We start from the raw sequence: 11322 nt of genomic DNA on the forward strand, positions 1-11322 counted from the left end.
TATAGGTGAAAAATGAAATAAACAAAAGGGCACGCCCCCCACCAGTACAGCGGTACATCTCCGGATTTACAACGCCAAAATCAGGGGTTCGATTCACCTCAGTGAGCTCAGCAGATAGCCCAATGTGGCTTTGCTATAAGAAAACACACAAAAGAAGACCAAAATGTATTAAGATATTAACTATAAATAATTACTGATCAAAGCATGGAAACAATATAGATCTGAACTATATATAAAATACTATTTCTTAAAGATATAGCTAACTGTGGTTAATGGACAAACTAGAATTTAATTATTTAATATTCTAAAACCATTCATAAGAGAACAAAAGTTCCATAATGATTAGAATTTTCCAGATGGATACACTTGTTATCTATTTTCAACTATGATTCCAATAAAATCATGCATGTTTTGTCCAGTTTTGTAAATTTATGTGGACTCACAACATTAAAAGTCATTTATGCCCATGATGGGCAGAGCACAGGTAGCCCATTCTGTTGCTTTGTTCTTAATAACAACCAAGCTAAACAAATTGGCATGTAAAATAACAATGCCAAATATTCTTTACAAGTGTGAATAAATGTATATTCAACATTATAACTAATGTTAAAAAAACGATGGACTATAACTAAAACTAGGTCTTTGCTTCACGTATTATCACTGACTTCCTGTCTGTTGAAAAGTGTGGCACTGATAAAATGAAGTCATTATTTACTTGTCCCTAAACATTATTAGTAATCATTATAAATACTATAGTGAAGTGTGAAGTATAAAAATCACTTGAATTTTATTAAGAATTAAATGAGCTGATTTATTTTGAAGTTAGATTAAAAAACGTGAAGTTATCCTATAAATTATTTTAAACACTTTGCATTGTTAATTTTCAATTTGAACAAACTGATTTGAACAACTTTGTATTTTTCCTACAGACTCAGGCTGTCGTACGTGCCTGCTCAGTTCCAACAGAAAGAACCCCTCTGACATATCAGCTCCATATGCAGTCATTAGAAAAACTTATTCCTGTCACTTCTCTTCAGTTCTCTTATGTCTTTCGATTTATTGGTCTTCCTCCACCAGCTAACAGCAGCACTGTTTTCTATACTGCAAAGGTACAATTTTCCAACACATTTATAGTTATTAAAATGATAAAAGATTGTATGGTATTTCAACTAAACAGAACAAACTATTAGAATAATATTTTTTTCTTTGGTGCATCAGTGATAACATTCCACTCCAGCTCAGATCATTCTAGTCTGTGCGACACAGTTGTATTCATAATTTTCTCTGAGTACTAGATGTGTAATATGTTTAATATGTGTTGTGGTGGTTTCACTAATCCAGTTAAGCCTGTGCAGACAGGTTCGCAACCATTTAGAAAATTATATTCAAAATGTAACTAAATAACTTTATTATCAATATATGTCAACAAAATGTAGTCCATAGTTCAAGTTTTAATATTATTTAAGTTTTAATTTTTTGGTTTTAAAAGGAAATAAATAAAATTTGTAGTCTTAACTCTTCTGTGTTACATGATGCATCTGTGTTTTAATTTCTCACTTTCACAATTTTAACATCAAAATAGGCTGTTGTTGAGTCTTACAACCAATTAGAAATTCAAACTACACAAAGACATTGACAAGGACAAATTTAATATACAGGAATATTAATTCTGAAACTGTTACTACCTCCTCTCACCCTGAGGAGCTATCTCAACCGTGGTTTGCCTTCTAAGCATTGCTAAATAGTTTATTATTAACAGTGCACCAGCCTTTTGTACCCCTTTATTTTAGTGCCATTTCAGAACATGTAATCATACACTTGTGATAAACTCCACCAAATGATACTGTGCCTTCCATACCATCTACTCTTCTAGCAGAATTTTCTTCTTTGAGAAGCTCTTCAGGTAGGGTTTCTCATCAAGTTGTAGAAGTCCTTTATTACCCCCACAAAATTTCTTATTGATTTGAGAGTTCTCTTCAATTTCCACCTCAGTTGCAACTGGCTTTCTCCACTTTGGGTCTAGGATTTGGAGCAAGCAGTCATGAAGGTCCTACTTTCTCCATCTCTCTGCACGGGAAATTCTGTTTCTTTTTGGGTTGTGAGTTTCCTTGGACACTCTCATTACCTTGAGTCAAAAACATATGCATTCTCTTCAATGAATGCTTCTTGACTAGTGGAATTTGTCCTATGATACCTTGGTTCATCTCATCTTCATTCTGCCTGAGATCAGGGCCAATCTTACTTGGTTGCTCAACAGGGACTTGAACTAGGTGAAAATTGTCATTCCTCTGCCTCATATTTAGTCTCATCTGTTCACAGATGTTTCTTTGATGGGCTGGGGGCTTCCATAAAGATTTGGATTAGTGGTAAATCAAGGAGGCTACTCTCCATTTCAACATCTTAGAAGTTTTGATAGTTCATCAGGTTTTTTATCATTTTATTTTTTCCCTGTGAGGTTAGATGGTTTTTGTTCTTTCTGCTGATCCTGCTGCCAAAGCAAGAGGGAACCAATTCCCAAACTCTTGTGTTTTCAGACTCTGTATCTGTAGGCAACAAATCTGTCGTGAGATTTGGATGTGTGATGATCCCGAAATTATGAACCTTGTGGTTGATTGCTTATCCAGTTCCAACTATGTTCTCCCCACAGAGTGGTCTCTTCAGCTTCAGGTATTTCAGTAAATGTTGTCTTCCCTAGGAACACTGCATCTATATGCATTTTCCACTTGCTGAAATGCCAATTTTCCTTCTTTTTGGTCTCCAGTTCCTCACCTCCAGCTCTAGGTGAGTACTTTCAGTCAAGATTGGAGAATTCTTCATTTACATCTACCCTTCATTCTGACTCCTCTCCAGCTCAGGTAGCCATTGTGTAGCTTTGTGCAAAATTTAAAACAAAACAGACTCCTCTCCATAATCATTTTCCTTATCCAGACCACTCCTTGTCATGTTTTGTTGGTTACTTCATATTGGTCATCTCAGAGATGGTTCTTCTGATCTGGCCCTTATGGGAGCAACAAACACTGCCCTTACCTCTGTCCCAATCATTCCTTCATCAACTGTGATTGGATTTATGACATCCCAGTGGTACAAAACGCCATCCTCAAACTTGGCTTTGTCTGGTTTCTTGTCTCAGCTCAGGGACTCTCCCATCATGTAACATTTTTCCTTGCACATGATGCTTCACCTTGTCCATCTACCAGAAGCATTGATTTCATTGTTATTGGTTTCCAACCATCCTGTCTTTCTCTTCCTCACTTGTCCCAGTTCTTCACCCAGTGTTTGGTGATGGTTTGTTCTCTACAAATGCTGCTCATTGCAGGACTGTCCTGTTGAACACCTTCCTTTCTTCCACTTTCCTCCTTAGTTATTTCCACTCCTTTCATATTGTCTATCCACATTATCTCTGCTAAATTGGGATTTCCATATTGTCCTTCATACCCTGTCCAGTTCTCTCTTTGAACCTATTACAACATGTTTCTTGTACTACCTGTCTCTTCAGACCTATTTCCTCCTCCTCCTGGCATGTGGAAATCGTCATTCCTGTATATATGCCCTTAATGTTTTCTGGATTTTTTACTATTCTTCATATGTTATCCTCATTCTGGATCAGACAATACTTCATGGAATATTGGCTGTCCTGGAAAATTGTTTAACCTTTTCTTCTGTTTCTGTCTCTTTCATTTTCTACCCATATTCCCATTTGATTCCAGATCAACTACTTAGTTCAGTTTATTCCCTGGTACATTATGTGGATTGTATTGCCTCTTTTCATGTTCTTGTTGCTGTCTGTTTGTTCCATGGAATTCTTCTGTATTCCATGATCTATCTCCTCTTATGCACACTGGTTGGGATCATGAACTCATATGATTGACTGTCTCCAATGTGTTTTCCTCTAGACTCCTTAGTGTGTATCCCCCCCCTTTCGTTTTCTAGTAATTGAGTATGGGAATCCTCACTGTTTCTGATTCCCAGTCTCTGGAGTGGTGGAACATTAAGGTTTCCTCCTGAGTGAGTGGGGTTTGTACAAAAACTAAATAATACCTTATAACTCATATGTTTTCACTCAGTTAGAAGAAGGCTATCATTGTTATACTTCTTGCATTTGTTGATGTTCCATACTTATGCAAAATGCTTCCATCAGACGTTTTTACCCAGATGGCCTGCACTTGGCATAATCCAAAATATCCCAAGGCACTTTCCCTATATGCTTTTTGCCCAGGTGGACTGCACACAAGTCCTAGCCATGTATATCTATATCACATTATCAAGCACCTTAGTATGACTAATTATTGTGTCCGATGCTAACACTTGTTGCATGTATGGATGTATGAATGACTGTCAATGGAATTACCTGAAACTTTTTCAAGGCACTTTCTTTGGATTTTTTTTCTTGACAGGGAGGATTGCTCTAGTTGCTCACAGTATCTTAAACAAGTCACTTTCACTAGGTGTTTTGTCCAATTGGACAGCTATTTATGGGCTCTAGTCTGTCCCAAGACTCTATGCCAGTGGTTCTTACCCTTGTTGGAGGTACTGAACCCCCGGAAGTTTCGTACTTGCATTCACTGAACCCTTTATAATTGGAAAAATAAAATATTTTTTTTCAAATTCAAAACATAAGTAGATATTTTATTAGTGCACAAAATGAACGATGTATCAATTGCACACAATTTATACTGTTTAAAGAACAAACCCAACAAAACATAAATTTCACACAAAAACAAAAATATAACTCACTGAATATCTACTGCAAATCAATGTGACTTTTGCTGTTGCCTTTCAGAGACAAGCTTAGAAATGTGTGGCTTCACCTTGGTAAGTGCAACTCTCATATCATTTTCGTAACAAAGTCTGTTCCTTTACTTGAACCAAGATGTCATTGCTCATGTCATCTATTCTGCTGCTGATGGTGTCACGTGAAAGAGGAATTGGGGATAACTTATTTTCAGCAGCTGTGAGGATCGGTTTGTCGATGGGTACAAATCCGAGAACAGGCAAAGTAGCCTTTTCATCGAACCTGGCTCTCTTTACCTTGAATTCAGCAAGCATTGTGTTCTTGTATTTCCCATCTCCATGCAGCTTTAGGGAGTGTTCTCTTAGTTTTGTTGGTGCTAGACTAGAATTGATCAACTTGGCATTGCAAATCATGCATTGAGGACGCTGACCCCCATCATGTTCCGTTATACACACGTGAATCCATATTGTACGTATTCGTTCCACCACTTTCTGTTTTTGCTCGACATAGTTAATATGAAGGTACCGAAAGATTAGGAAAAAATCACAAATGATGCACGATTACTACAGCCACAAGTTGACTGCTAAGCCCACGAAGTTCCCTGCAGCACAGATATTGAGGCAAAGTGATGTGATGTGATCAGCCGCAGCCAATGATGGCCAAGTGGAACATGACGTCATGAATCATAGGAGTGGGGTGAACGGAATGGACACACACACACACACACACACACACAGTGTGAGTGTCTTGACCTCCACTGAACCCCTGGGGTTCGATTGAACCCAGGTTAAGAACCACTGCTCTATGCTTTGCACTAATTTAATTTGGCTGTGTTGTTTCATGTCATAGTTATACAACTCTTCTTCAATGAACAATGCTTTACATTTCTTTGTTGAAAGTATATAGTGCCTGCCTCATACATTTTGCCCTGTGTGTATTATTGTGTTTGTTACTAGGCGAAGAGCATACCTGTTTCAGAAGTAGTGCTATGCCCCACAGGTGAGCCTTCTTTTCCTATTATGGCACACCTGTTCTTTCAAGTTGGTTGCTCTCCACTTGATACTGTTGTCCTTTCATGGCCCCTTCTTCTTTTCGTTGTGAGATTCTTGCTTTGTGTGAGTGGAGGTAGTACTATTTATGAAGTTAACATTTTCTTACACTGAAAATGTATATTCAATAGGTAATTTACATCCATCTCGCCCACTCTTCCTCCTTCCTCACAAACCAGTGTTTTTATTTTGTACCTGCTAATTCTTGAAAGTTGGGATGGTGCTAAAACAGTATAGTGCTAGTATAGATGGTGCAATATGATTGGTGGGGAGTAGTCATATGATCAACATATGTTCTGAAATGGCACAGAAATGGAGGGCTATAAAAACTGATGCACTGTCAGTGATACAATTTTTAACAATGCTTAGAGGGTAAACCAAAGTCGAAATAAGTTTGGGTGAGAGGAAGTAAGCCCAAGTTAGAAATACATTTTCAGTTTAAGAAAATGTTAACATACTTTTATTTGGTGTTTGACAATAAAGATAGGAAGAAAATTTTTTTGTATTGAATGACATGCATATTTGAAAACTACATGAATTGTTCATCTGGACAAACCAGCATAGTGGGGGGAAAAAAGTAGGATTACTGAAGTATAGATGCCATGCTTTAGTCACACCAAGAGTAAATGATCTGAATGCTAAAGTAAGTGCACTTTTTATTTATTGTTATATTTTTTTATACCAAAGTGACAAAATATAAAACTCCATACACAGGTTAGCTATTCTACCAGAGAGATATGCACACTACCAGCCTTGTGAAACTCCACCTCAAATTGATGTGATGATGTATCATGCAACTAAACCTTCCATTAATAGGAGTGCAACTCACCCCCATGTGAAAATGCTCCTTCTATGTTCATGTGTGAAAATCTTCTTTTCCTCAGCACAGTTGGGTAAAGATGTTTAATTTTGCTGGGACTTGTTGAAATGTTCTGTTTTCAACTTTACAGAGTGAATTCACAAATTAATATAAATTCTTTTTGTGAAAATATCACTCCCAACTCCCAAAACTCTATCTGTTGAGAAAGTGACAGCTTTTGTCTAATTTTTGGTGGGTTCCATCTTGCTACCTGGACTATCTTCTGTTCCTGCCACACACATCCCTTCACAGAACATTGAAGAAGATTAAATGGGTGACTTTTCCACCCAATACTTTTCTGTGTATGCCTTCTACTTGTGGCTTTTTTTTCGTCTCTGACCAGTTAATTCTACACCTAGCATTTCCATCAGGTATACTTTCATTTCTAATGTTTTACATTTCATCCAGCTAACCTGTAGAAGTTACTGTTTAGATAGAGCTCATTCCCTCTTAACACACAACTGATAGGACTTAAGGTTCAGATATCATTTAACACTCCTTAACATATCTCCATACAGTATATCATTTATATCTAGTTTGAAGCTCTTGACCGTGTACTGCAGAGAATAAAATAGTTTTTATAATTGCTTACTGCTTAACTTTTATCACTTGGCAGTTATATTTAGTCACAGTTCATTACCTTTTCACATCTATATACAGCAGTTGATGAATGGTCATATTTACTTATTTCATATCTTGTGAACATATTTCGTTAAGTTACAGTTAGTAGCTCTCTCACATGTAACAAATAGGCATGAGTATTTAATTCTGATTGTTTACTTCTTAATATGTCCACTTAGAAGGTAATACTTACATCTAATTCATTATTTCTCTACATATACCCATGGAAGATAATGCTAAGTCTTAGTTGATTATTCCTTGCCATGTCCATGCCCGTATTATTGTCTAATTCTAGTTCTTTCTCCGTAACATTTCTTCATGGAAGATAATGTTTTGATATTATTCACTTACTCTTGTAAATTCACTGGAGATGATTTTAGGCGTATTTAATACACCTTACCATGTCCCACCTATAATGAAGAGTTTGGTTATAGTCCATAACTGTCAATGTTTAGAAATAGTTTTATAGGTTTTCTATGGTCATGAGTCAATGGGTATGTCATCATGTTTGTAAGGCTAACCAAGTTTTATTGAAATACTATTTTATGAATGTATATCAGTAACTTTGATTTTAATTTGTAGTTTATAATTCAAATTTTAGGGTTATACATTAGTTATTTTTTTTATTTTAAAGGTAAATAAACATTAATTCAAAGTATCAATTTTTTATCTATTGTATGGTATGTTGTGAATACATTTGGGTCATATTGTATGTTTGTCATGTCCAGATACAAAATTCGTAGTCTCTTACAAATTAGAACTCAATTTACCAATATTGACAAGCTGTAATTAAAATAATAATCTCCTATCTTTTATATTTGCTGTGAAATTTCTATATTTAGCAAATGAAACATAATAGCTCTGCCTCCCTCTTTCGTTTCTGGAAATACTTGCCTATGCACATCTGTTTGTAGGCGTGACAGATATGTTCAGCTTTACTTATTTACTTGTTATAATATACACATGGAAGATAATGTTTAATTCTCTCTCATATTCCTATATAAGTCATACTTCAGTCATAATATTGTTTAATAATCATTACTTCTTACCATGTCAAGACAGACTATGAAAATTAGATCTGGTTATTTTCTCTTATATGTTGTTAGAAAATATAATTTAGACATAATTGTTTACTCTGTGGCATGTCACACAACATTAGTAATATTTTGATATAGTTTATTATTCTTTCACATACTATTCAGATATAGGGTTTAGACATACTTATTTCCTTAGTACCATGTTACACATAGTCAGTGTTTATGTATGGTGACTTACTCCATCATGTGGACTTTATAGTATATTATGTTTCATCTTCTTTCCTATTCCTTAATATGTGCATAGAGATAATCTGGTCCTGTTTCATTTGAATGGATTTTATAACCAGTCATGTTCTAGGGCTCTATGCATTGGCATAAACTGTCATCCCAACGTGATTGCATCCTTCCCACAAAATGGTTCCTTATCCACTAGTCTTCACTGTTTGGCTTTTAAGTTGTTCATCCTGTTTTGTTGCCTTATCCACACCCTTATTGCTAACTTTTTTTCTATGTCTCCTGTGGAATGAGGTTTTTCCTCAGCCCTGGTTATCTATGCCCTCAATGTGGACAAATCTCATCTTTTTTTTTTTTTTTGTTATCCATGCTGTCTCCATCTCCTTCCTCTGGCCCTTACTGTGGACACACTCTTTAAAGGGTTGTTTTGGTGAACCCTAACAGGCATTCTCAACCTTGTTTCTTTTAATCTATCTCCTCTTGTCTCATCCTTGACTTCCCCTTTCTAACTTTCCATCCCTCTGATCTACCATCACCCATCTCACTTTCCTCAGGTTTTGAGACTACTTTAATTACATATGAAATATATCTGGTCCATCTCCCTCATCACATAGCTGTTTCACTCCTGGCACCATTCTACCACTTTGTGTATGCCAATGTTCAGGTGTTCTATTTATATTGGTCTCATTGTAAACATTTCTTTTTTAACTTTCTTTCATTGTAACATATCCCTTCTCTCACAAGGGACAGTTTATCTGTAAACAGTACCTCTCTCTTCTATCTGAATTTTTCAGGGGACATTTCCTCTGCCTTCACTTCTTCCTAATGTCACTGAATAATTTTCTCACTAGTTCTTTTATATCCTCTTTCTTTTCTTCCTTATTCACTGCTCCTTCCTAATTCTTGCCTGACTGGATTATCTGTGATTTTCCATGCTTTTACCCTGGTCTCTATAAAACCTGTAGCAGGTGTTTCTACTCTTCCTAGATACATTAGTCCTATTCCTACTTGCTATGTTGTTTCCTCCCTACTATCATATTTCTGCACTTCTTTCCACTTAATACTGACCAATCTTTTCCCCTCTCATATTCCATGACTATGCAGGTGCAATCACTCCTTTTCTCCCCATATCTTCTCTTTTGTTCCTCTTTCAAGGGTTCATTTTATTCTTAATGAATGCCCTGGTCCTATGCAGGTTATTTAGTGTTTTGTCAGTCTTCCTCCTTATGGTTCTTATCACTGTCTTTTGTACTTGGGACCTATCTTCTATCCAGAGTCCTGCTGATTACCTCATTAGGGTTGTATTCAGCAACTCTATAATGATGATATATGCTCCTTTAAGGCAGACATTTATTTGTTATCTTGCATCTCCTCTCTCATAAGTTTCTCTCATTCTTCCTTTTTTCCAAACTGGTTCTTGGGATACCCACATAAACCAATCTCCACAATCTGGCTTTCTTGTTTCCATTAGCACATACACACTTTCACCAACGACCATTCTTCAGTTGACCCTGCACCTGTCAATTACAGGTATGTTGTGAATACATTATTCCTTCCTCATCTTTCATCTATCTTTGAATTGCACAAGGTAGTTAGTGAAGCTTTAAAGGATATACTTACAAAAAATTCTGCATTAGGCCAGGATGATGTAAAGTGTTCAGACCATCTGCTCTGGCTCAATCAATGCTCACAATGAGATGGGGCAATCCATTGAGACTCTTGCAACTTACCAGTTCTCAGTCTCTGAAGTGATTAACCATGGAGGATTCTGCATTAGGCCAGGATGATGTAGAGAGTTCAGACCATCTGCTCTGGCTCAATCAATGCTCACAATGAGATGGGGCAATCCATTGAAGACTCTTGGAACTTACCAGCTCTCAGTCTCTGAAGTGATTAACCATGGAGGATCCTCATCAAATGGTATACAACAGCTGGTGCTAAAACAGTTGGTCTTTCTATGCTCAAAGGCAAGGCAGGGGTGTTTTCAGTGTGTAGTCCAGCCCACCTTAGCCTTACGTGAATTTTGGAAACATAGCTTATTTAATCTTTGTTTCTCTTTCACCTATTCCTGCAAGGTCATGATCTCACCTAGCAGAGTAATTGATATTTCTTAATATCCAACTATAATGTGTTGCTTACTAACCATACTTTCACAGCTAGTGAATGGCATGTGGAGGTCTAATGGTTAGTGAGATTCAATAAGAATCCTCATTGGTTGTGTCCATCCACTGCTGTGCCCTCCTCTCATGATTGGTTTGGGTCTTTGAAGTCTGCTGATTAGGAGCTGTGAACATATACTTTTCACATGTGTCTTTCTCCCACAACTGATATTGACTTAGAGATTGGTGGTCAGGAGGGTGAGCATGTGTGGTACAGCCTCAATATACTAACTTTGTTATACCTTTTTTATTGTCAGAGCTTGTATGCAAGCTTTGGGATAATGATGTACCTATTCCTCTTGTCCTTGTGATACCTTTTAGCCTTCTTGCTTGTCTCTGTTCTGCACTCAGAAGAAAGTGTCTTAGATAAAGTGCAGTCTTTCAGGGATGTGCCCTTGTGCAGCTTCTACCATGGAGTGTTGCACCCCATAGGTTTCTTTTGACTCTCTCAAAGGGCTCATTTAATAATTTTTTGCACCGATTTCTTCACCATCTCAACACAATTCTAGATAATCTATGTATGGAGGTGAGTGATTATTTGGGAAGTTTCCTCACCTGAAAATATATTCCTCATTGTCACTTACCTTTGTTCATGTTCCTCTTCATCGTCCCAGTGCGCTCCAGACTGTCT

General features: G+C 36.8%; 2 protein-coding genes across 4 annotated transcripts in view; both read left to right on the forward strand.

Annotated features, from left to right (window-relative positions):
• LOC143236956 (uncharacterized) overlaps positions 1–2130 on the forward strand; it is a 29816-nt gene extending 27686 nt beyond the window's left edge. Inside the window, exons 13-14 of the mRNA XM_076475692.1 lie at positions 930–1109; positions 1993–2130. Coding sequence (XP_076331807.1) covers positions 930–1109; positions 1993–2130 — 318 coding nt within the window. The remainder of the gene's footprint in view (positions 1–929; positions 1110–1992) is intronic.
• Positions 1–11322, forward strand: part of LOC143245225 (uncharacterized) — a 418752-nt gene that overhangs the window by 167815 nt on the left and 239615 nt on the right. The window lies entirely within an intron of this gene.

The sequence above is a fragment of the Tachypleus tridentatus genome, chromosome 2 (genome assembly GCF_004210375.1).
Source record: "Tachypleus tridentatus isolate NWPU-2018 chromosome 2, ASM421037v1, whole genome shotgun sequence".
NCBI lineage: Eukaryota > Metazoa > Arthropoda > Merostomata > Xiphosura > Limulidae > Tachypleus > Tachypleus tridentatus.